General features: G+C 26.5%; 1 protein-coding gene across 1 annotated transcript in view; it reads right to left on the bottom strand.

Moving 5' to 3' along the window:
- Nucleotides 1–415: 415 nt before the first annotated feature.
- The window catches only part of LOC128962643 (ecdysone-induced protein 74EF-like), a 35,744-nt gene continuing 9,023 nt past the window's right edge, over nucleotides 416–27,136 (bottom strand). Inside the window, exons 4-9 of the mRNA XM_054309038.1 lie at nucleotides 21,404–21,943; nucleotides 7,153–7,740; nucleotides 6,455–6,751; nucleotides 5,516–5,608; nucleotides 1,732–1,831; nucleotides 416–679 (exon numbers count right to left, since the gene is read on the bottom strand). Of these exons, the coding sequence (XP_054165013.1) occupies nucleotides 532–679; nucleotides 1,732–1,831; nucleotides 5,516–5,608; nucleotides 6,455–6,751; nucleotides 7,153–7,740; nucleotides 21,404–21,943 (1,766 nt within the window). The 3' untranslated portion in view covers nucleotides 416–531. The remainder of the gene's footprint in view (nucleotides 680–1,731; nucleotides 1,832–5,515; nucleotides 5,609–6,454; nucleotides 6,752–7,152; nucleotides 7,741–21,403; nucleotides 21,944–27,136) is intronic.

The raw sequence follows: 27,136 nt of genomic DNA, 5'->3' as shown, positions 1-27,136 counted from the left end.
TATATATTTATACTCAATAAATAAACTAGCTCAAATTATTATTAATTGTTGTTGTTGCTGTAATTATTATAATCATTATCATCAAAAATTGTTTTATCAGGCTCAGATATATATATATATATATATATATATATATATATATATATATATATATATATATATATATATATATATATATTATCAGGGTAATAGTAATATCTATTATACAAAAAAAAAGTAGCAATAATAGCAATAATCAATCACTAATAATAATAATAATTCACAATTTTTTAAAAAAGCGTAGACAATATAGATCAGGGAAAAAACATCTAGATAGTTTTGACAAAAATATATTTTAGTTTTTTTTTTAAAAATTTAAAAATTTTGAAGTCATCAAAAAAATTATCAAGTTTGTTTTTTTTTGTGTATTGTGTGGGTGTGTGTGTGTGTGTGTGTGTCAGTGTATTACAGTTTAAATTTGTTGAAATTAATTTTGTTTGTATTTTTTCGAAAAAATTAAAATTTTTTTTTGTTTTGATTTTTTCAATCAAATCAATAGATATCTGTTTGTTGTTTATTAATATTATAACAATTTTGTGAATCGACATTAATTTCAACAATATCTTTGGGAACGTCGACAAACTGATAGACCAGTCGCTGGCCATCGACTTTTGCCAGTATACCCCTTTGATAATAGTACCTGGGTAACACAATTTAAATAAATTAAAAATTAAAATTAATATACAATCATAATACTAGTAATAGACAAAAATATGAAAATCAATGTTTGTTTTTTTTGTGGTTTATACTGATATATATATAAGCTAGATAATTTAAAATTGCTAAACAATCTGGGTAACATAAATTGATTTTTATATTTATTTTTTTTTGTTAGTGATGGGGGTTGGAGTGGGTGGGGTTAGGTTGGTAGTGATAATAGACAAAAATATGAAAATCAATGTTTTTGGGTTTATACTAATATATATAAGCTAGATAATTTAAAATTTAAAAGACAATCTGGGTGATATAAATTGATTTTGATATTTATTTTTTTTTGTTAGTGATGGGGGTTGGAGTGGGTGGGGTTAGGTTGGTAGTGATAATAGACAAAAATATGAAAATCAATGTTTTTGGGTTTATACTAATATATATAAGCTAGATAATTTAAAATTTAAAAGACAATCTGGGTGATATAAATTGATTTTGATATTTATTTTTTTTTGTTAGTGATGGGGGTTGGAGTGGGTGGGGTTAGGTTGGTAGTGATAATAGACAAAAATATGAAAATCAATGTTTTTGGGTTTATACTAATATATATAAGCTAGATAATTTAAAATTTAAAAGACAATCTGGGTGATATAAATTGATTTTGATATTTATTTTTTTTTTGTTAGTGATGGGGGTTGGAGTGGGTGGGGTTAGGTTGGTAGTGATAATAGACAAAAATATGAAAATCAATGTTTTTGGGTTTATACTAATATATATAAGCTAGATAATTTAAAATTTAAAAGACAATCTGGGTGATATAAATTGATTTTGATATTTATTTTTTGTTAGTGATGGGGGTTGGGTGGGGTTGGGTTGGTAGTAGTAATAGACAAAAATATGAAAATAGATTTTTTTTGTTTATATTGATATATAAGCTAACAATTTATAATTGCTAAGACAATTGTCATTTAATTTTGATTTTCATATTTTGATTTTTTTTTGGTTAGTGATGGGGGTTGGGTGGGGTCGGATGGTAGTACATACCTGAGTGCTCTACCCATAGTTTCGTAATTCATGTCGGGTTTGTTTTTATGTAAACCCCATAAACGAGAGACAGCTTTTGAGTCAACCAATTTGAATATACCTTTAATTAATTAAATAAAATAATAATAATATAATTAATAAAGTTTTTTTTAATTAAATAAATAAATATATTTTTAAGTTTTTATTGAATATTTCCGAAATAATACTAATAATAATAATAATTGTTTCGTATTTCATAATAATAATAATAATAGTAATAATCCTTTTTAAAATAATAATTATATTATAATAAATATACAGTCAGTCACTCAATCACTTAATATGCAAACACATTAACAAACAAAAAAAATAACTAAAATATATATAAATGACAAATAAATAGTTAGTTATTTATTTTTTTTTAGGAAAAAAAGGGGAAAAAATAACTCAATCAACACACACACACACACACATACAGTGAAAGTCAAGGTAAGTCAAGTTTCATGGTATAACCAGAGCTCAGGTAGTCTCAGTCAGTCATCATCATCATTATCATCAACAACAACAACATTATTGTCGTACATATACCTGAATTTTACTTTTATTTTATTTTTTACTTTTTTACTGTACAAACAACACCTGAAACATTGTGTAAGGGGTTGTGTATGTTATGCTATGCTATGCTATGCTATGCTATGCTATGCTATGCTATGCTATGCTATCAGAGGTATGGCATAATCTGGGAGGGAATTTCCCGGTGCTGTTGGTTCAAAAAATGGTTGTTCAAAAAAAAAATAATATTCAATGCCATACCCCCAGCCCAACAAACAACACACACCAAACCAAAAACCATTAGCTCAACAACAAAAAAATGAGAGTCAAAAAACATTTTTTGTTGTTTTTTTTATTTCTTCAAAATTTCTCTCTCTCTCTCTCTCTCTCTCTCTCTCTTTCTTTCTTGAATTTTATAACCAAATATGACTTCAAACATGTATTTTACACATACTATACATACAGTACTACTACTGGTTAGTAGTGTTGAAAAACTTGTTATTTAATATATATATATATAAATAATAAAAGACAGGTTCCCCTAACTTTTAACTCTATTTATATATATATAAGTTTAAATATTTATATAACTATCTATTGTATTGTGGTTTTTATAGAGAGAGAGAGAGAGAGAGAGAGAGAGAGAAAGAGAGAGAGAGAGAGATTCCCAATGAGGAAAACAACATGTTTTTTAAAAATAATAATAATAATGAAAACCAATAAACATTATGACTAAACTAAAAAAATAAATAAAATTAAATATGTTTTATCGATAATATTATAAATATTCAAAAATATTTCCTAATTGCCTGATATATACAGTATATGTAATTTGTATGCAATTAAATACTGTATTTTACATTCAATAATAATAATAAAATTATTATTTCAATATATTATGAAATTTTTGTATCATATTATTAGATAAATTATTTATTTGTGATAAATACAACAACAAAATAAAATCATTTATATATTTATTTGCATATTTAACAACAACAACAACAACAACAAGTGTTTAACTAACTAACTAACTATTTATTATTATTATTATTGCATTTATTTATTAAATAATAAACAAAAAATATATAATGTATTAAATTCCCCATAAAATTCAAACAAACAAAAAACTATACCATATTTTTTTAAAAAAATAATTAATTCAAATTATAAATAAATATCTATTTGTGTGGTATATATATATATAATATATATATATATATATATATATATATATATATATATATAAGTTATGTATGTCTGTCTATATATATGTTATTTATAAATATATATAAATTTATTTATTTATTTATTATTAAATGACATAAATGACCTCGATCATAGTCGATAGGAGACAAAGCCCCACAAAAAAATATATATAATTTTTGCAAAAATAAAAACATATATAAATATATTTTTTTATATATATAAATAACACACACACAAATATATTTATATATAGATAGATATACAGACATATATATCAATGACTTATATAACACACACACACTCACTAAAAAAAATAATTACTTTCTCCTCTCTCTCTCTCTCTCTCTCTCTCTCTATATATATATATATAATGTACACTAACCCACAGCCTGACCTTATATTGTCTGATATTTTTTTTATAATAATAATAATAATAATTTCCAGAAAACTATATGTAATTTATGATATATATCGCGCGCGCCTATGTATTAATAAACTAATACATTACTAATACTGTATTTCTACACACAATTACTAATAATATATATAAAAAAACTTTATTAAGTGTATGAATGTGTGTGTGTGTGTGTGTGTGTATGCAACTGTGTGTATAAACTAAATATATATATATATATGATTTTTTCCCCAACTTTATTGTTGTGTTCAAATCTCCACTCATTTATATACTGTATATATACTCCACTAACAAAATAATAATAATAATAATATATATGTTATACAACTGTACTGTCTCGATATCATTATTAAAGAGAGAGAGAGAGAGAAAAAAAATAATATAATTTTGTTATACAACTAACTTTATATATATAAAAAAATAAGTCTCGGCGGCACTGGTATGTTATGCTTGCGCACTGGCATAGGCATAGGCATAACTATGGCAAGTTCACTATGCTTGGTAGTGCATGAGCCAGTTCAAGGTAAGTCATGGCTTTGTTCAATATATATATATATATATATTTGATGGCTTTCCAACATTATATATATATATTAAAATGTATGTATATATCCTAAAACAGCTCTCTCTCTCTCTCTCTTTGCGCTCACTTATTGCCCTCAAAAATATTTTTGCTAAAAGATATATATATTTATATATACAATATAAGACACACATACATACATACTGTACAGTACAGAGAGATTACATATAAAATAAAAGTTAATTGCCTAACAACTGAATCAATAATACCACTTATTTTTGTGTATATGTATTATATATATAACTCTCTCTCTCTCTCTCTCTCTCTCTCTCTCTCTCTCTCTCTCTCTCTCTCTCTCTCTCTCTCTCTCTCTCTCTTAAATGAGAGGGAAAATAGTGATATAACTTATATATATTGTTATATATAAATAAATAAAAATAAATTTTCCAATGAAATGTGATTCATACAAACTTTGACTTCAATTATCTAATTATTAATACTACTATTTTTTTTATTGTCAAATAACTTATTTAATAAAAAAAACACACATTTATTTGCTTTCATTTAAATCACACACACACACACACACACACTGTACATACATATAAATCATTGGTATTTGAGGGTGACTTTCACTTAACACTTTTTTTCAGTGCACACACACACACACACACACTATATATCCTTCACCCGACCCTAATTTGAACAGTAGTGTCGAGAGAGAGAGAGAGAGAGTGAGAGAGAGTAAAAGGGAAAGTAAGAGAAAGAGAGAGAGAGAGAGAGAGTAAAAGTAAGTGTATGAATAAAAAGTGAGTGACTGTGCCTTTTTTATTTGGTGCAGCACCGGTAGGTAGTTATATATATATGTGCTATATATATATATATTAATACTAAACTACTCAAATAATTTAGTGGGGCACACAAAACACACACACACACACACACACATACATACATTTATATATTCATATCATGTGTGTGTGTGTGTGTGTGTGTGTGTGTAACAGATTGCTACTGTTACCCCACATATATACAGTATAATAATAATACTAAATTATATATCCAATATATAGGTACAGTATATATATATTTCTAGAGATACCTACCCTTTTCCCTATTAGTCCATTTGATAAATCTTGGACAGTACTCCTTATCCTGTAATAGTTTCAATAAAAATTCCCACAAATATGTCGTCGAACCTAAAAAATTTAAAATTAAAAAAAAATAAAATTATTGGTTAAAAAAATACTTTTATACTTAAAAAATATATAAATAAATAAAAAGTTTATATATTATAATAAATTTTTTTTCAGAATCAGTATATATTAGTAGTATTTAAGTATACAATTTATGTGTAGGGATTTGGGTATATTTATATATATATATTGCTAACAATAAAATTAAAATTTACACATATATTAGTTTAGTTAGTAGAGAGAGAGAGAGAGAGAGGGAGAGAGAGAGAGAGAGAGAGAGAGACCTTTAAAAATATATTGACCTCTCTTTATCTCTCTCTAAAAACAAATCGCCTAACAATATATATATATATATATAAATATATTATAGATATTTAGGTATTTATGGTTTTAAAAAAAAAAAATTTTTGTTGGTTAGTTGCTAATACCTATCCTCCCGTCCTATTGAAATTTATTTATATATATATATATAAATAATTCTCAATGTAAAGAATCTTTTCGAGGTTAGAAAGAGAGTGAGAGAGAGAGAGAGGACAGGGAGGCAAATGTATATCACCGGATCCTCTACTATATATATATATACTAATAATGCGATTACAGGTTATGGCACTCATTGGAGGCCAAACTGTTTTTTTTTGTTTGTCAATCGCCTAATATATATGTGTGTCGGTGGGTATAAAATGGGAAACATCTTTACTCTACTAGAGGTATATGTGCTCATTGTATTGATGATTATTTAGAGAGGGGGGGGAGGGAAGGGATGGGAATGTATGGGGTAAAGGAAGGGAAGGGTAGATCAGGGATTTTTTTTTGTTAGGTATATACATATATATATAAATCGATACATACCTTCTCTACTCTTTCGTTTTGTAGCCGACGGACAATGATTGCTATTTCCGTTTATATTTTCCAAATTTTTCGGTTTCCGACCCTTTTTCCTCTTAATTATGCCACCGTTTGTTGTGGGCATACCATTACCAGTGTTAGTAGTAGTGGTAGTAGTAGTACTACCGGTGCTTATGTTGCCCGTATGCTGCTGCTGCTGCTGATGGTGGTGGTTGTGGTGTTGGTGTTGGTTATGGTGATGATAGGATAGATCTTCGACTAAACCGACACCCATACCACTGGCGCTAACCACTGGCACATCTATAAAAAAAAATTAGATGATTGCATAAAATAATTGCAATAATAATAATAATACAAATATTAGATACTTAGGCAACAATTATTATATATAAATATTTTTTTGGGTAACATTTAAAACAATTTTTATAAGGAATTCCTATATATTTATTTACTAGAAAATAATAATAATAATCAGTTAGTAGGGGTACTATTAGGTGTCAATGAAATTATTAAATAATAATAATAATAATAAATAATTTATAAATTTCTCAATAATATTATACTTATATTAGATAATAAGTATCAAAAAAAAAATAATGTGGGTAAAAATAATTATGCATTGATTTGATTAGGTGGGTGAGTGGGTGTGCAATTATTTCTATATATATATATGCATTGATTGAGAGATAGAGATCCCATACCTTTGTGATCGGACGTTGAATAGTGATTGTTATAGTAGTTGTTTGTTGTGTGCGCGCCTCCCATAGTCGGCTCTAATTTGATTCGGTTGGCCGGTGTCGGCCCTCCTCCTCCACCACCTCCCGGTGCCACCACCGGTGACGATACTACTTGACCGCTGCCGCCGACAACATTGGACTGTTGTTGTTGTTGTCCGCCGCCGCCGACGCCGCCATTGAACGCATTGGTCAGTGTGGCCGACAAGTGCGGGTGCGATGTGTGCAGATGTTGTTGTTGTTGTGGTTGAGACTGTTGTTGTTGTTGTTGTGTTGTGCTGTTTGGCAGTGAATTGTTATTATTATTAGTTGTTGTTGTGTTGTTGTTGTTGGTGGTAGTGGTTGGAGATTCAAGTGAGTATAGGTGACGATTATGGGTGGAGGAGGAGGAGGAGGAGGAGTGGGTGTGTGCTGATGGATGGTAATGTGAGGTCGGATGGTGATGATGTTGTTGTTGTTGTTGGTGGTGGTGGTGGTGATGGTCACCACTGGCCACCACTACCGACAACGGTGCCGGTGTTGCCTGTGGTGCTACCGGTCCAGTCGATGAGGCGTCTAATTAATTAGTAATAATATAGATAGTAATTAGCATATATACCAAAAAAAAAATATTATATAACTTATTATGCAATATATGACTCCAATAACAACAACAACAAAAAATTATGGGATTATTAGTCTATTTAAAAATAATTATAAATTTTTTTTTATGTTTTAATTTTTATTAGTCTTTGTTAACCAAAAAATAAATAATTAGTTATTTTTATTATTAGTTTTTTAAAAATTTATTTATAAATGTGTGCTATTGTATTGTATTGTTTTTTTTTTTGCTTTTTGTTTGTTGGGTGCAATAAAATTATATCACATGTTTAGCGGTTAAAAAAATGTTTTTTTTTGTAGATAAATAAAATAAAACTTTATATATATATATATATATATATATATATATATATATATATAAAGATAATGAAATATTAAATATTATTTAATTTCATTTGTTTTTTGCTGATTTTTTGCTATTTCACTCAATTGATGATATAATCTGTTTTTTATGAGCCAAAAAACTTTTTAAATAAAAGTTTCAAATAGTTTTATGTTTGTTTGTTTGTAACAAATCTAATAATAATATTAATAAACTATTTAAAAAAAAAATGATACTATTATTCCCATTAGTTAATCATATAAAAATAGTTTGTAAAACATTTCAAATAGATATTTAAATAGTTTTAAATATATTTATTTATAGATAGATAGATAGACAGATTAATTATAATTATAATTATAATAATAATAATGTATTTGCTTAGTTCAGATATAATTAATTTTGTTTTACATAAAAAAAACACATAAAAAACAACCAAAAAAAACATAAGTCATTATATTATACATATATATGATATAATATATTAATATATATGTGTTTTGAATATACATAAGTAAATTAACTGACACAACAACATATACATACATAATATACAGTATATGTATATATATATATATATATATATATATATAGATTGAAAGTGAAATAACAACAAAAAAATATTAGATTTTTATTTTTTGTTGTTTTATAACTCTTTTTTTATATACTGTATATATATATATCTATGGAGTCATTAATCGGATTCAATGCCAACAACAAACAAATACCACATTAGAAATAAAAAAAAATATGAGGAGAGAAGCAAAAAATAAAATAAAATAAAAAATAAAATAAAAGTGCATTCAATGGTATGACATTGAAAAAAAATTATTATATATATATTTATAATAAGACAGAGAGAGAGAGAGAGAGAGAGAGAGWGAGAGAGAGAGAGAGAGAGAGAGAGAGAGAGAGAGAGAGAAAGGGTTTTCATATAATAATAAATTGCTTTTTACAACTAAATCTCTCTCTCTTTCCAATGAATATTGAATTTCTATTACCAAATCAAGAGAGAGAGAGAGAGAGAGAGAGAGAGAGAGAGAGAGAGAGAGAGAGTCACAAAAAAAAGAAAGAGTCACTATATTTCTCATGAAATAACTAATACATTATTATTATTATTACTTATTCAGGTTTTTTTATATTTGCATTTAAAAAACATATACTAAACCAATATGTGGTGATATTAATATACTGTATAAATATATATATATATAGTTAAAGCTATCAATATTTTTCTACTGAAAACTTATAAACTCACTAAACACTTATAATATATATTTAAATATTTATATTATTTATTTTATTTTTTTGGTTGTATATTAGTGGGCAATACTCCTTTCAAAATCACTCTCTCTCTCTCTCTCTCTCTCTCTCTCTCTCTCTCTCTCTCTCTCTCTCTCTCTCTCTCTCTCTCTCTCTTTAAATACATTGTATATTACAAAAAAAAATTTAAAAATGATTATTACATATTAATATACAGTATATATAAATGAAGGTTATTTATACTCAATATATTTATATATATATATATATTCACTGCAAATATTTTTTTTTTGTGTTAAATTACTAATAAATTTTTTAATCGTTTAAAACAATATATACTTTACATCAATAACTTATTTTTAAAGGGAAAGAGAGAGAGAGAGAGAGAGGGGGTGTAAAGGGGGGGTAATAAGTGTCTGTTTAGTGAGGATTATATATATATAATGTATATATATATACATTATATGTTTATATATAAGTTAGATGTTAATAACTTTATTATTTTTTGATGCCATAAATAAAACTATCCAGTACATATATTATTATTTTTTTAAAACGTATACTTTAAATAAATAAAATGTATTTAAAAAGTAATTTTTCTAAATGAAACCAAAAATAATAATAATAATAATAATAAATAAACTTAATTTGTTTATCATGTTTAGCAACAACTGAAAAAAAATAATATTTAAATATATTTAATATAATTATTATTTTTTTTATAAATACTAAATATGTTATAATATATAATATTATTAGTGTAGTAAACAATAAAAAACAATACATTATTAAATGACTGGAAAATACACTACAAATTTTGATAATATAAATAATAATAATATTATAATTAAATGTATTAAATATAATTTAAAAATTATTAATGTTATTATGATTAGACAATTATTATTATTATTATTTTATAATTTATTTACCAAAAAAAAAACAATTAATGTATAATAATGTTTTGTATCTAAAAAACTTTTTTCTTGTTTTGTTATTGCAATAGTATTTTAATAGTAGTTTAAATGTTTTTTGTAAAAATAAAAACTTAAATATATAGTGCAAAAACCCTTTAATATATATATATATATAATATAAATGTTTTAATATTTTTCTCATTTTTTGTTAAATAGGAAAAACTTTTTTATAATTTATACTTTTCATTATAAACTCTCTCTCTCTCTCTCTCTCTCTCTCTCTCTCTCTAAACAACAAAAAAATCATAATAATTAAAATAAACACTACATATACCCCACACACTAAACATTATAAAGTTTTTTTGCGGAAATTTTCCAACAAAAAAAATATCTCTACTTTTTTTTTGTTTTGTTTGTTTGTTGCTTTCAATAACTATTTTTTTTGTTGAATAAAATTGTAGACAAGTTTTTATCACACAATTTATCATTTTTTTGTTGTTGTTGGTTTGGTATGTAGTTTTCCATACTATCCATTCAAAACACACATACAGTATATATATATATATACTAACTATTGGTGACAATAATTGTGTGGTCACTAGCCTTAGCCTACAAATTATTTATCATATATTATTAATTCACGTGTAAGTGTGTGTGTGTGTGTGTGTGTGTGTGTGTGTGTGTGTGTGTGTGTGTGTGTCTATGTATATGTATCTATATGTATATGTATATTATCATTGAAACTAATAGATTGATATATAAATTATAAATGTTTAGTTAGTTAGTACATACATACATATAAAAATCAAACTCCAAAAAAAAATCAAAATCAAAATTACTATTAAATATGAAATTAAATGATTTTGAAATTTTCCTCAAAAAAAAGTTAAAACTATAATTAACAAAAAAAAAATTAAAGGAAAAAATCTATACATTAGAGATACGTATTGACTACTAGGTGTCGCACCGTTGGTTTTATTAGTGTGTGTGTGTGTGTGTGTTTGGTTGGTTGGTTGGGTTGGTTAGGTTAGGCTTACATAACTATGCCATGAATTGGCCGCACATTTATAATATATAATAAAAAAAAACTACATATCCTGTTCTGTATAACTACTCTCTCTTTTTTTTGCGACTAAACACTGGTTTTTCAGGCTCTCTCTCTCTCTCTCTCTCTCTCTCTCTCTCTCTCTCTCTCACACACACACACACACACACATAGCTTTCCTCTCAAAATAAAAAACCTCAAACAAAATGTAATGCCAGTGCTGTCTATCGCACATATAGACACATCCCTATATCCCTATCCCTATCTCTCATACATTCAATTACCTTATAAACTATACCCCAAACTAATAGCAACTGCGAACTGAACTGAACGCTGCATTGCACTCATAGTCGGACTTCCGTTTAGAAAACATAGAGAGAGAGAGAGAGAGAGAGAGAGAGAGAGAGAGAGTTTGAAGTGAGAGTGAAATTTGATTGTATAATAAAAAAAATCAATGCAAACATATAAAAGACATACAAAAATTCCAACGAAATACATGACTGATTGAGTGAATGAGTGAGTGAGTGAGTGAGTGAATGAGTGTGTATTTGTGAGAGCGGGTGAGTGAGTGAGTGAGTGAGTGAGTGAGAGAGAAAGTTGATATTAATAAAAAAAGGGAAATAAAGGCAATATAATAAAAAAATAAATAAATTCAATTCTAAGAAAACATATATACATTGTGTGTTTGATATATATATATATATATATTATAGTAGATAGGATAGGGTGATATTGGAAAAGGGGGGAAAGGGATGTCATACCAAAAAAATATATATATATGATTGTAATGTATGGGTTAGTGTGTGTGTGTGTGTGTGTGTGTGTGTGTGTGTGTGTGTGTGTGTGTGTGTGTGTGTGTGTGTGTGTGTGTGTGTGATGGTCTGGTAATTGATTAATGTATGTCACAAAGCAATGTTAAGCAATCATCATCAATGGGGTCCTCCAGAAAATATATATATTATTTAACAAACAAAAAAAACGGTTTCATTTTACTTAATTACTGTTTTAAATTACATAATGCATAGACATATTATATAGACAATCATAATAAATATTAATTAGAGAGATATACTAATTTATATATTAAAAATAATGTATAATATAATAATGATAATAAATTATTACGTGATTATTACATGTTATTATGATTAGAGAGAGAGAGAGAGAGAGAGAGAGAGAGAGAGAGAGAGAGAGAGAATATTTTATTTATAATAATATTTAAAAAATATATATCAAAATATTTATAAAGTTTTGTTGTTTAAAAAATAATTTTTATCGTTAAATAATTTATACTATTTTACGTATATAAGTATAAAGTACACGGATTTTCATATATATATATATATATAATACTGTATATCAGTATAAATATATAATATATATTTGTATACATGTTTTGTTAAGAGGAAGTTTACAGTAGTTTTTTTTATTTAGATATTATTTTATTATTTATTTTTCATTTTATTTTATTTTTTTGCTGGCAGTTAACGACCAAAGCGTTTAATGAATTATTTATTTATTATATATATATACATATAAACAGACAATATGTGTGTATATTAAAAAAATAATATAAATTTGTATTTTTAATATTATTTAATATACTAAACAACAAAACAACTCATATATATATATACTCATGTTGTGTAAGGATCGGTTGGGTATTACTTATTACTGGTGCTCTAAAGATTACATACCCAACCATATCATTGTGTGTCTATGTATCACTGCTATTAGATAATAGATATCACTATCAAATAATATATATATATATATATATATATAAAATATTATGTATAATATATAAAAACCTTAGTGTGTAGAGTGGAGGGGGAGGGAGGGGAGGGAAGGGAAATGTATGATAGTCTCAGCCATACGTATAGGGACTTACATTTTTTTTGTTGTTGTTTGATAGACACCATGAGATAGATATAACAAATTATTTAATTTTCGTATATATTTATTATACTGTATATAAGTATAATATTAAACAGAGAAAGAGAGAGAGAGAGAGAGAGAGAGAGAGAGAGAGAGAAGAGAGAGAAATTAAGAGGAAAAGGGAGTATGAAATATATATAAATTTATATATATATATATATATTATATAATATAGAGGTAATGGCAGTTAGGATAGGGAAAGGGAGATATATATATATATATATATATATATATACAGTATATAAATATTAGACTGAAACAAGTGTTCAAAAAATTTATTTAAAAATACAGACATATATAATAATAATAATAATAATAATATATGAATTGAATATACAGTATATTCCTAATGTATCCTTAATTTAACTATTTTTTGTTGTGTGTGTGTCTATAAATTCAACTGTATATTACAATAATAATAATACAATTATATTATTTCTCAAATTTATATACACATTGTTTAACGCACACACACACTAACAGACAAATAATTATTGATATACAGTATTATATATATATATAATACTGAAAAAAAAACATTTATTTATATATAAATATATAATAAAATAATGAGTTTAAGCCTTAATTATATGGTTTGTGTCTTTAACTAATACTGAGTAACAAAAACTGATTATATTATAAAAGTGTTAAATATATACTCTATGTCGACATTATATTAATATTAATATATATTAAACCATTGAAAAAAATAAGTTATATTTTATACATTTTGATACGCTATGACATTGAAAATCAATGAAATACATTACATTACAAACATAACACAACACATTGTTTTATTTATATAAATATATATATATTCCTAACTATCTCTCAATCATTAAATATGTTGTTTAAAAAAGATTATTATTATTATTATTATAATTATATATTTTTTTTAATAAAAAAACGTACAATTTTTTGTGTGTGTCTATGTGTTAGAAAACTTTGTGATTAAATGTAGAAAAATAATAATTATTATTATAATAAATAATAACGATTTTTATTGAAACTATTTTATCCTAGATATATGTGCCAACAATTATTATTATTATTAAATATTTTTTTAAATATTATTTTTTTATTATATCAAAAAAAATTATATCATAATATATTCCTATATATATTAATATATATTGTCGAGACACCAATCAATGGCCATTAATTTAAGGGATAAAAATTGAAAGTTTTATATATATATATATATTTTCTCAGTCAGCCCTCAAACAAATATTTTTATACAATAATCATAAATTTCAAGTTAAAAAAAAGTAAAAGTAATATCTTCTCATATCTCTCTCTCTCTCTCTCTCTCTCTCTCTCTCTMTATATATATATATATATATATATATAAATCGTGAATATCTATGCTAAGCACACACACACACACACACAAATAGCACACAAACACAATAAAAAAATTTATATATAAAATACTACAACTAATACTGTATATATATATATATACAGTATATATTAATATAATATGCTATTCCTGTATATATATAATGGAAAGTCCTATCGAGCGCTGCTTTAAAAGGATATGAAAAACACAACACACACATAAAAAAAATGGTTGTATAGATATATACAGTAGATATACATACACACACACACACACACACACACACACACACACACACACAGAATATATACATACTATACATACATACATACATACAGTATATATACACACACTAAGGAAGGGCGAGAGAGTGAGTGAGGGGAAGGAAATAGCATTGAAGAGAATTGTATGTATATATATATGCTATCTATCTATATATACATACTAAGGGGTCGGCACCGGGAGGGACGGCAGCTAACAGCAAAAAAAAAAGGATGAGTTCGTTCGCCTTGACGTTTCGATGGCAACCAGACAAATGCTTTAGTGCCCTTGAAATTTATTATTGGCTCTCAAGTTAGGTTAGTGAACGGTTTCAAGGTTTCTATAGCTATACTATTACTATTACTATACATACTGTTCCTCACACCGATAGAAGAATATAAAGAGAGAAAAGCACTGGTAGTTAGTAGTACTAAAACTCACTCTCTGGTAGTGTATAGTATGCAATTGATGGCACAACATATTACGTACATTGGAATTATAGAGAGAGAGAGAGAGAGAWAGAGAGAGAGAGAGAGAGAGAGAGAGAGAGAGAGAGAGAGAGAGAGAGAAAGAGAGGATACCAGTGCCAGCGCTTATACAGTTTAGTTATACATAGAGAAAGAATAAAATATATATATATATATACTGTATAAGCAAAATGTTAGGCTTCGCTGGCACTGGTATACAACATACACACACACACACACACACACACTGTATGGTACAGTATATCTATCTATATATATATACGGTATCTGACTGTGCGCTCATTTATTCCCCTTAAAAAATATTATGTATTTATATATTTATATATATTATATGACACATAAAACTTATTATATTCAAGTGTGTGTATGTAATAACATTTTACCTAAAATTAATGCAATACCTTATAAACATTGTTAATAATAATAATAATAATGTATAAATAGATATAGATTTATATATATATATATATAAATATATTTATTTACTAAAAAAACAAATTACATATTTGTAATGTAATATTTTTATTAAAAATAAATTAGCAAGGTACAAATAACAAACAACAAACATTTAAAAAGCAACAAAAATATTTAAATGTTAATAAAATTTTTATTAAAAACACACTACTATTAGTACATACAGTACTACTACTACTACTAGCACTACCCTAAAAAAATAACTAACATAACATTTCCCTAAAACTTGAATTATTATTATTATTATTATTATTATAAATCTAGTTTTATTTTATATATACAGTATATATTTAACATTAAAAAATTAGTTTTATTAAATAATACATAAGATATTATTTTCATATATATATTGTTGTCTGATTGTACTTTACATTTAATATGGTATATACTGTTATATATATCATATATATATATATATATCAATACAATAAATACAGTGTATATATATATTACATGTGAATCGGAAAAGTAAAAAAAAAAAATGGTTTCCAATCTCTCTCTCTCTCTCTCTCTCTCTCTAACTTACTCTCCCTCTAACTCTCTAACGCTTATCTCTAACTAACTATCTTTTTTTAACTCCCTGTTCCCTAACATATACATAACTATGATATATTTTTTTCCCCAAAATGCACTGGCTGCTTTTTTTAAAAACTAAACCCACTCCTCATGTAATTTTCACACACAAACAACACACACACACACACGTTATATGCGAGACATTATATTTTTTATATATATATATATACAGTATATTTCACATTGGATTCACTAAACTTCCCGTAGCCTTGAGTTTTTGGTAGAGAAAATTGTTATACAAAATGTTGAGTATATATATATATATATATTTATATGAATTTTTATATTTATATATAAATATATATATAAAACCAGATATATCTAAGTGTGTGTGTATAGGATGTACACAATAGGAGAGAGAGAGAGAGAGAGACTATCAATATATTTATCGCCTAATTTATATCCCGGAGCCAAAAATGTCATAAAAATTGTTGCCAAAAAATAAAAATATATTTGCCGTCACATTATATAAATATATACACATATATACATGTATATATATATATATATATATGATGCTCAATTAGTAGTCGTAGTGTAGTATCAATGCACTATTGATTGAATTTACCAAGGTTATGCTTAAATAACAAAATAAAATAAGCATATATACTATGTTTGTAGTACTGTACTGTATGCTAGTTATACTGTATAAATATCGTATAAATTTATTATATTATAACTATTGAAAATAATTAGACTGTATGTATGTGTGTGTGTGTGTGTGTGTGTGTGTGTCGTAATATAATCAAGATTATTGTCATACATATATAGATATATTACTAAATATATTTTTTTTATTATACTCTAAAAATTTATATATATATATATATATATATATAAAAAATAATATAATTAAAAATAATTTTGTTTTCTCTATAAAAAAATGTTAATATAAATAAATATACAACAATTTAAATACTTTTTTTGTTGAATACTATATATATATATATATATATATATATATATATATATAAACATTGCCAATAAATTTTTTGTTTGTTAATAAATAATTTTTTTTTTTTTAAATAAATTTAAATTTTTCAAATTTATACATTCATATAGAATAATAACATACTATTTGATACTAATTTGAATTTTTTTTTAAATACATTGTATTATTATTTAAATTATTATTATTTAAATCTATTTATCTATGTCATATATATATATATATATATACAGTATATACTAAATAATAATAATGCAAATACACAGTTAATTGTAATCATAATCATAATCAACAATAAAAGGAAACATACGGTAAAAATAAAAATTTCTTTTCAATAACTTTTCCCTAAACATACAGTTTATACACATTTTTTTTTTAAAAAGTGTTTTTTAATTACATACACACAAAAAAAAATCTCGTTTTTTATCAACAAATAAATTCCGGTATATCTTTGTCGACACCCATTAGTTGCAACAAAATAAGAGTTATAACAGTATTGTTGTTATCATAATAATAATAGTAATACTAATTATTATTATTATAATTGCATTTTTTTGTTTGTTTGTTTGAATACACAGTTCTCTCTCTCTCTCTCTCTCTCTCTCTCTCTCTCTTTCTATCTTTTGATTTCAATGTTGTTTCAACTGTACTTTCAACTAATAAAACTAACATTTCATATATATATATATATATATATATATATATATAGATATATTGTAGTTCAATGTCGGTTAAAAAAACATATATAATAATATAAACTGATTGAGTTAGGTATAGGGGGCAGTCATTAAGCGACTACCCCCTCCTCAAACATCATCATCATCATAACTGTGTGTACTATGTCTACTATAGATAACTAAAAACATAAATAATTTAATTACAATAACTTTTTATTTTAGTTTTACTACTATTTAGTAGTAGATAACAATAATTTCATTACTAATTTAATCACATAAAAAATTAGGGTTGTATTTTGTAATATTAAAATTCAAAACATATACTATATATATATAGATATTTTTTTTGATAAAATTTTTTATATGTATTTCTATAGTTTACTGTATTTTAGAGATTTGTTACGATTTGTTCAAAAAAAAAAATGTTTTCAATATTTAATTATTTCAATTTTAAATTTATTTAATTTAATTAGTTATATATATATGGCAAATATATATGTATTTTTTTAAACTAAATAATTATCAAATTTTATTTAATAAAATGTTTAGATAAATATATATTTGCGGAAAATTTTTGTTTAGAAATTTTGTAATTAAAGCCATATAAAGATATTTTATTGTATAATTTGTATATAATTTTAATAATAATAATAATATTAAAAAAATACTAAATAAAAACATTAACAAGGAATCGGTAAAAAATAAAAATGAATTAATAATAAAAAATAAAATTAGAGATAAAAATAAAATTGTATATAAAAAATAAAATAAAAACTTTTTTTTTATTTTATTTGATGTATTCCTGCTATATATATATATATTCATAGAATAAATATATACATTCATATATATATATATATATATATATATATATATAACACGTAAATCAATAAAAATAAAATAACATTTTCAATGATTAGATAACTAATATATATTACAATTAAATTAATACATAGTATTTAATATGTCTACACTATACTAACAGTTATATACACTGTACTTAAACAATGTTTTAATCTAATATTATTAATATATGCTATAATATAATAAAATTTAAGTTCACTTTTATTTTTATAAATTTATATATATATATATATATATATCTAATTATTAGTAATTTTAAGTATTCCTGTTATAATAAATATTATAAGATTTCATATTATCTAGAATTATATACAGTGTATAATAATTAATATTATTTATTTAAAAAAAAAACACTTCAAAAAATATATATACATTGTATATAAAAAAAATTATTTTATCATAACTAATAATTTTATTAATTTTAATTTTTTTTATTTCCAATTAAATATTTATCAAAAATCTATAGATTTCCTTTATATACTGTATATACTATTCAATAATAATAAAAAAATTAATTGGCAATAATTTTGAGAAATTTTTTTTAAATAAATTAAAATATCTATTTTTATATGAAAATAAATTGATTAATAATTTTTAATATCTGTTTTTATGAATATGATGTCTAAATGATTTTTAAATAATAATAATCAAAATTATAATTATTTTTTTTATAAATTCAATAGAAAGTTATTAGTAACCTATTTATTATATAACGTTATATATATATCTAAACAACTAATAGATATTATTATTATTGTGAACTTATTTTTTGTTATACATCTAAACTATTTTGTTATATATATATATATATATATATATATATATATATATATATATATATATATCCTTCAAAAAAAAAATAAAAATAAAATGCACACAAAAAAAACTGTTGCATATGTTTTCATCTCAAAAACAGCATAACTAAAGGAAAAAATAATTTTTTTTTTGAAAAAACTTTTATTTTGTTAGCAAAAAAAATAAAATAAATATCTCTTATTTTTTTTTATTTACCAAATAAACTACAAAACTTATTTTTTTAGGTCAACAACAATTTTTATTTTTTGCTGTAAGTAAGGGGCAAGGGGGGGGGGGGGTATATATCTATACACAGTATATTGGTGTAAACACCTACACACACACACACACACACACACACACACACACACACATACAATTGAAAAAAGGTACCGTACCATAGCATCTTTAAAAAATATATACCAGTGCCCATATATACTACAACAACTTAGTAAATAATAACAATAATGGCACATAACATACCAGTGCCCAGTACTCAGTAATAGTGAGAGAGAGAGAGAGAGAGAGAGAGAGAGGGGGGAACCGCTTAAAGAAAGCGTCAAAAATCTCTTAAATATATTTTGTGTATTTTATTGACGACACTTACAAATAATAGGAGAAAAATTTTTTTTTGTCGCAAATAGTATTGTATTTATCTTTTAAATTTTTTTTTTGATAAAAAAGTAGGCATTATTGTGTCACCGGCTAAAAAAATTTTGTTATTATTGTTGTTGTTTATGGATTGGTATGGTTTTGCATAGCATAGCATACAAATCTGGTCAATAGGTCGTACCTCTCCTACGCTACTTATACTATACACTCATAGACCTAAATATTCAATCATATGCCTCCCCCTCCTCCTCCCAAATCGACATTTTTTTCCTCCGATATATACATAATATAATAAATAACAACAACATCAACGACTAGTATATTGTATATATAATAATCGTAACAATAAATATAATGACAATTTTCAAGAGCACAGCCATATATCTCCCTCTCCCTCCCCCCTCTAAACCATATAATGTCTCTCTTTCCGCGCGGACATAGCCTATGGGCTAACACACATAACTATCCCCCCCCCCCAATAAATTGTATAATACATTAGCTCATATATGTTTGTTTGTGTGGGGCGATGGCTGCTCTGTGAGATAACCATTTGATGTAGTGGGGGTGTGTGTGTGGGGGACACCAGGGAGTGGTGGTGGTAGTGGTGGACAATCCATATACGCAACACAACATAATAATAACAACAACAACAAAGTGGACAATATGTTGTCTGTCACGGGTTAGTACAGTACGTAACAGTACGGGGGTGTCAGTGCATGCATATATTATATGGGCTTTAAAATCGATTGCATTTGGTTATATTGTATGGTATTATATATATATATTTTTATTGTCAACCCAAATAGGATATGGTTTTAAAAAGTAAAAAAAAAACTTTTTTAAGTAATTTCCACACTATCTTAAACATAATAAAACTTTTTGTGTGTGTGTGTGTTGTTATTGTCAGTCATAATAATTTGCATTAAGAGGTTAGTTAGTTATGGGGGTCTCTCTGGGCTGCGAAAGGGACAGTAGTCTGTAGTAGTAGTTGTTGTTGGATAGACATACATATTTATGATGGAGGGGACAGACATGTACTGTATATTTTTTTTAGGGGGTTTAGGGGTTAGGTTTAGGTTATATTAGACTTACATGTTTGCCGTTGACCGCCATAGAAGTACCCGCCGTACGAATGGTTCATCTGCTGGTTGTGTTGTTGTTGCTCATCGTTAGAGCTGTAATGGGAGTCGACATCCGATACACCCGAATCGGCCGGCGATGGCGGCAACGGTGACGTCGTTGTCGTCGACGACGTTGTAGTGGCCATCGGCTGCTGCGATGACTGCGATTGTTGTTGTTGTTGTCGCTGAATAGAGTATATGTTGCCGCCGTTGGCCGCTACGGCCGCCGATCGGTTTTGTTGCAATATATTCTGCAACAGTGTTGTAGTCGGTTGGCCGCCACCAACGCCCTGTTGTCCACCACCACCACCACCGCCAGCACCGGTTTGTTCGTATTTGATGGCCACCACTTGGCCATTGGTGGTCACCGAGTGTTGTTGTGTTGTTGTCGGACTATGATTTCCGCCGCCGCCAATATGCGGTGATCTACTATTTGTGTGTTGATGGTGATGGTTATGATGTTGATGACCCGTGCCATTGGGAGGCGGCGCTCCCGGTTCGCACCCGTCAACTATATATATATATATAACAATAGATACGATATTTTAGATATATATATATATAAAAGAAATACGTGTCAATACCTTATAGTTTTTTATATAGTTTTTTTTGTGTGTGTATTATATCGGATACAGGAGATAGAAGAGAGAGAGAGAGAGAGAGAGAGAGAGAGAGAGAGTCCAGTTGTCAATATATATATATAGTATATGTGACATACAATACTAGGTTTTATTATTATATAATATAATATAAATGTAGTTTTTATATAAAAAAAATAAAATAAAACTAAATAATACAATACAACCAACAAAAAAAAAGTTCAATATCTTATAGTACAAGCATATGTGTGTTAAGTAGTATTAAGATTAGTATTAGTAGACTACTAGTACTACTACTACTACTACTACTACTACTACTACTACTACTACTACTACTACTAGTTGTAGTAATAGTAATATTGTATCAATGGATAGATAGACACACATAGTATATACAGAAAATGTGTGTTAAATTTTCAATATATATATATAATATTATATAAGTATTATATGCAACAAAAAAAACTTATTGATTGAAAATTTTTGTTTCCTTTTGTTATTTACTATTTCCTCTCACACTCTCTGTCTGTCCAAGACATAGGTTAACAAACTTTTTATTTTAATTTTAAATATTAGGTTTTTTTTACAACAAAATGATAATAATTTTCACTATATATCTTTCTAAAACATTTACATTGTTTACCATTGAAACACTATTAGTATATATATATATATCAATAGTTTTTTTCCTGTAAAATTTTTTTATCATATGTTAACTACTAATACTGTATATTAGATATTATTATTATTACTATAATTTTTTTGTTTGTTTGTTTTGTTTGTATTTAATTTCCATAACACTTATGATAACCTGTATTCAAATGAACCGATTTTTTTAATATATATATATATTATATCTTTTATACATTATTTTCGCTCTCAGTTTTTCCTGTTATACTATCTCTCACTCACTCATACATAGTATATAAGACACACACACACACACACACACACACACACACACACACACACACACACACACACACACACACAGTAGTTATACAGTATATCTATCTATCTATATGTGTGTTAAATGGTTTGTCAATGATTTTTACAGTGTGTGTGTGTGTGCCCTTAAAAAGTTCAACATTTACTTATACAGTACATACACACACATAACAACTACACATACAAAAAAAAACAACTAATAATTTTGTTGTGTAGTGTTTGAAATACAAAAAGTTTTAACTTATTATTATTATTCAAAAGGGGTTTTTTTCATCAAAATACAAGAGCCAAATGTTCAAACATTTTATGGGATAGTATGGGTTAGTAGTAGTAGTAGTAGTTAGTGGTTGTAATCGTATCGATAATACTGATAAAAGAGGTCTTTCCTTATAATAAATATGACTTTTCTCTCTCTCTCTCTCTCGATTCGCACCGTTATTATCATTCAAAAAAACACATGTGTGTCAGTATAGTCATTATGACCGACCATAACGTCCTTTTAATAATACAGTATATATGACTTACAATATATATATATATATATATATTTAGGACACAAAAAAACTACCAAAAAAATTTTTAAGCTATAATACAAAGAATATTCTCTATATATATATACATATGTATTGTTGAGTTAATACAGTTATGTTTTTTTTCGGGAAATCATAAAAACTGCAATCAATTTGTCTTTATATATATATATATGTATGAAAGGGTGCATCGCTTATGTAGGTCTCTCTATAGACGTCGAGGTCGCCGACAACGACAACTATAACAATTGGACAGACATTTAAATCGACTAACACTACTACCACTACTTATACTATTATCGGGTGATAATGGGAACAGTATTAGTTGACAGATCAGACTGTCTCTCTCACTCACTCACTCTTTGTGTGTGTGTGTGTGTGTGTGATAACCCAACAATAAAAAATACTTTATTTTACAAGAATAATAATAAAAAAGCCCAGAGCAGATAGCACCGGTACTTATTTGGTGGCTATACGACCACACCACTTCACACACAGACATACATAAGCTACCAAACAGTTATATGGGGGTCTCTCTCTCTCTCTCTATGTCTAAAAAATAAAGGGTTTCTCTCTCTCTCTCTCTCTCTCTCTCTCACAAAAATAACTTACTTCCCAGACAGTGCTCAGAGCACCGTTGTCTGGAAAATCAAAGGGGGTAGGCCCCAGGAAAAAAAAGTAGACCAAAAAAATATAATATATATATATATATATATCATCTATTATTATCATATATACTGTATATATATATATGTATAGTAAAAAATACAAAGGGTATAAAAAGGGGGATTTAAATAATAAAAATAAAAAATAATATAAAAAATTTGGTTCAATCGGGAAATGGGAAATGTATTTCTGTATTTTGTATGCCAGTAGTAATAGTATTATTATTATTATTATTATTATTATTATTTAGTGGGAATCGTACGGTTTATTCCTTACCGTATGATTAATACTATTTTTACCACTACTAGGGTATAACTACCTAAGCTCTCTACCCTATCTCTCTCTCTCTCTCTTTCCTATTTCCAGTCATAACATTCACTAAACCATTGAAATTGTCTGCAAATAACGGTCAATAGACAGGAGAGAGAGAGAGAGAGAGAGAGAGAGAGAGAGAAACCTACAGTCACTTCATATACATATACTCAGAAACGGGCCAAATGTATGCCATCCTTGAAAGGTGTATAGATGTATATATATATATATACAGTACAGTAATAATAATAGGCATTTTTTTGTGGGCCACCACTCGGAAGTAAACTTATAATATATATATATATATGTTATAGTGGAACGGTGGAGAGCACACCGGACTATTCATTTGGGCACTGGTAGGTAGTAGTAGAGGTTATAGTCTCTCTCTCTCTCTCTCTCTCTCTCTCTCTCTCTCTCTCTATCAGTGTCTAAATGTATAAATGTATGAGTGCTGGTGTGTTGTAGGAGAGAAAGAGAGAGAGAGAGAGAGAGAGAGAGAGAGAGACTGAGAATAAGGAACAGTAGTATAGAATATAATGAACATAAGGAACGGGGAGGCAGTGGTTACCAGTATTAGAGTAGTAGTAGTAGTAGTAGTAGTTGTAGTAGATTTTTGTATGTAATTGTGTATTGTATAGTCAAACGCGAAACTTTTTTTTTGTTGAAAAAAAATTGTTTCAATTGCATTCACTTATTGCACACATATATATCTATAAGTTATATAAAAGGGCCTTACATTAATCTCGCACACGCGGTTTTAGCTATAATTCTTAAACAGAGTGAGATATATTAATTTTGTAAAAAGAGTAGTAAAAAGTGATTTACGCGTGATATTATAAAATATTAAATTTTTAATTTTGATCACGTGATCATATTTATTCTTGGATATTTGCAAACCACTATATCAAAACCTAAACTATAAATGCCAGAATAAAATTTCACTAGTAAGATTGTAATGGCTAAACTGGAAATTTATGGGAAGAAAAAATTTTTAAAATTGGTTGCAGAATAAATTTTTTATGGCTTTTCAAACTTGTGGAAAAACACATTATATAAAATAGTCGAAAATAAAATGACGTTATTTATGGACAGTAGACACTTATTAGATAGAGATTTTAATACTAATGCTTATTCTAAAAACAAAATTTTTTTATGTCAAATATTTTTTTAGATAATCAAATTACAATAAAAAACACAGCATAGTATTTCGATAATTTAATTTTTAATTAAATTTGATTATCTAAAAATATATTTGACATAAAAAAATTTTGTTTTTAGAATAAGCAATAGTATTAAAATCTCTATCTAATAAGTGTCTACTGTCCATAAATAACGTAATTTTATTTTCGACTATTTTATATAATGTGTTTTTCCACAAGTTTGAAAAACTATAAAAAATTTATTTTGCAACCAATTTTAAAAAAATTTTCTTCCCATAAATTTCCAGTTTAGGCATTGCAAACTTACTATTGAAATTTTATTCTAGCATTTATAGTTTAGGTTGTGATATAGTGGTTTGCTAACATCCCAGAATAAATATGATCACGTGATCAAAATTAAAAATTTAATATTTTATAATATCACACGTAAATCACTTTTTAATACTCTTTTTACAAAATTAATATATCTCACACCATTTAAGAATTATAGCAAAAACCGCGTGTGCGAGATTAATGTAAGGCCCTGATATATTTAGACATACAATATATATATATGGTATGTCAATGTATTACAGATTCAGTCATCACTGACACACACACACACACATTGAGTACATACACGCACACACAATATATTAGACAAGAACTGGAAGTGGAGATGATTGGGGGGCAGGAACTGGGGAAAGGGGGAGGGGGTATAGTATAGTTTGTGTAGATGTTTAAGAGGGTATGGAGGGTGGGGAGGAAATACAGATATAGGGAAACAGGGAGATAGATAATAGAGAGAGAGAGAGAGAGAGAGAGAGAAAAAAGACATTGAGAATTATACTGTCAAATGAGAGGTGGGGGTTCAAGACCTAAATTTTTGCGATTCAATGCGATCTACTATTAAGAGAGAGAGAGAGAGCATCGACATGTCGAGGACAACCAGATAAGGGGAAAGAGAGAGAAAGAGAGAGAGAGAGAGAGAATTGGTGTGAAGTGTATTAGAGTATACTATAAGAAAGAGAAAGAGAGACAAAAAAAAAGAGCGAAAGTTTTTTTTTTGTATATAATATGTATGTACTGTATGTGTCGGTGTCGGGGGAGAGAGGGTTCTCTCTCTCTCTCTCTCTCTCTCTCTCTCTCTCTCTCTCTCTCTCTCTCTCTCTCATCAAAAAAATGGGCAAAATTGGGAAATAGACACACATTTTTAAGCTAACTGTGCTCTCTCTCTCTCTCACTTCTATAGTTTAGGCGCAGATGTTTCTATACACTGTAGAGTAGTACTACTGATTGATATATAACTAATGGGATCATACAGTTGGCTTTCCCTTTACTGTATGTATGGTATATACAGTATATATGTGTGTGTAGTGTAGTGTCTGAGGAAAGAGAGAGAGAGAGAGAGAGAGAGAGAGAGAGAGAGAGACTTGAAAAGGAGCACAACATATATAACAGTTAAGCATTAAGTTTAAGCACAACATTCACTCACTCACTCATACCATAC

This window comes from Oppia nitens, unplaced genomic scaffold, assembly GCF_028296485.1.
Source record: "Oppia nitens isolate AA-2021 unplaced genomic scaffold, nextdenovo-longstitch-racon4-pilon3 scaffold6_pilon_pilon_pilon, whole genome shotgun sequence".
In the NCBI taxonomy this organism is placed as follows: Eukaryota; Metazoa; Arthropoda; class Arachnida; order Sarcoptiformes; family Oppiidae; genus Oppia; species Oppia nitens.
This window is presented reverse-complemented; position numbering and strand designations above follow the sequence as displayed.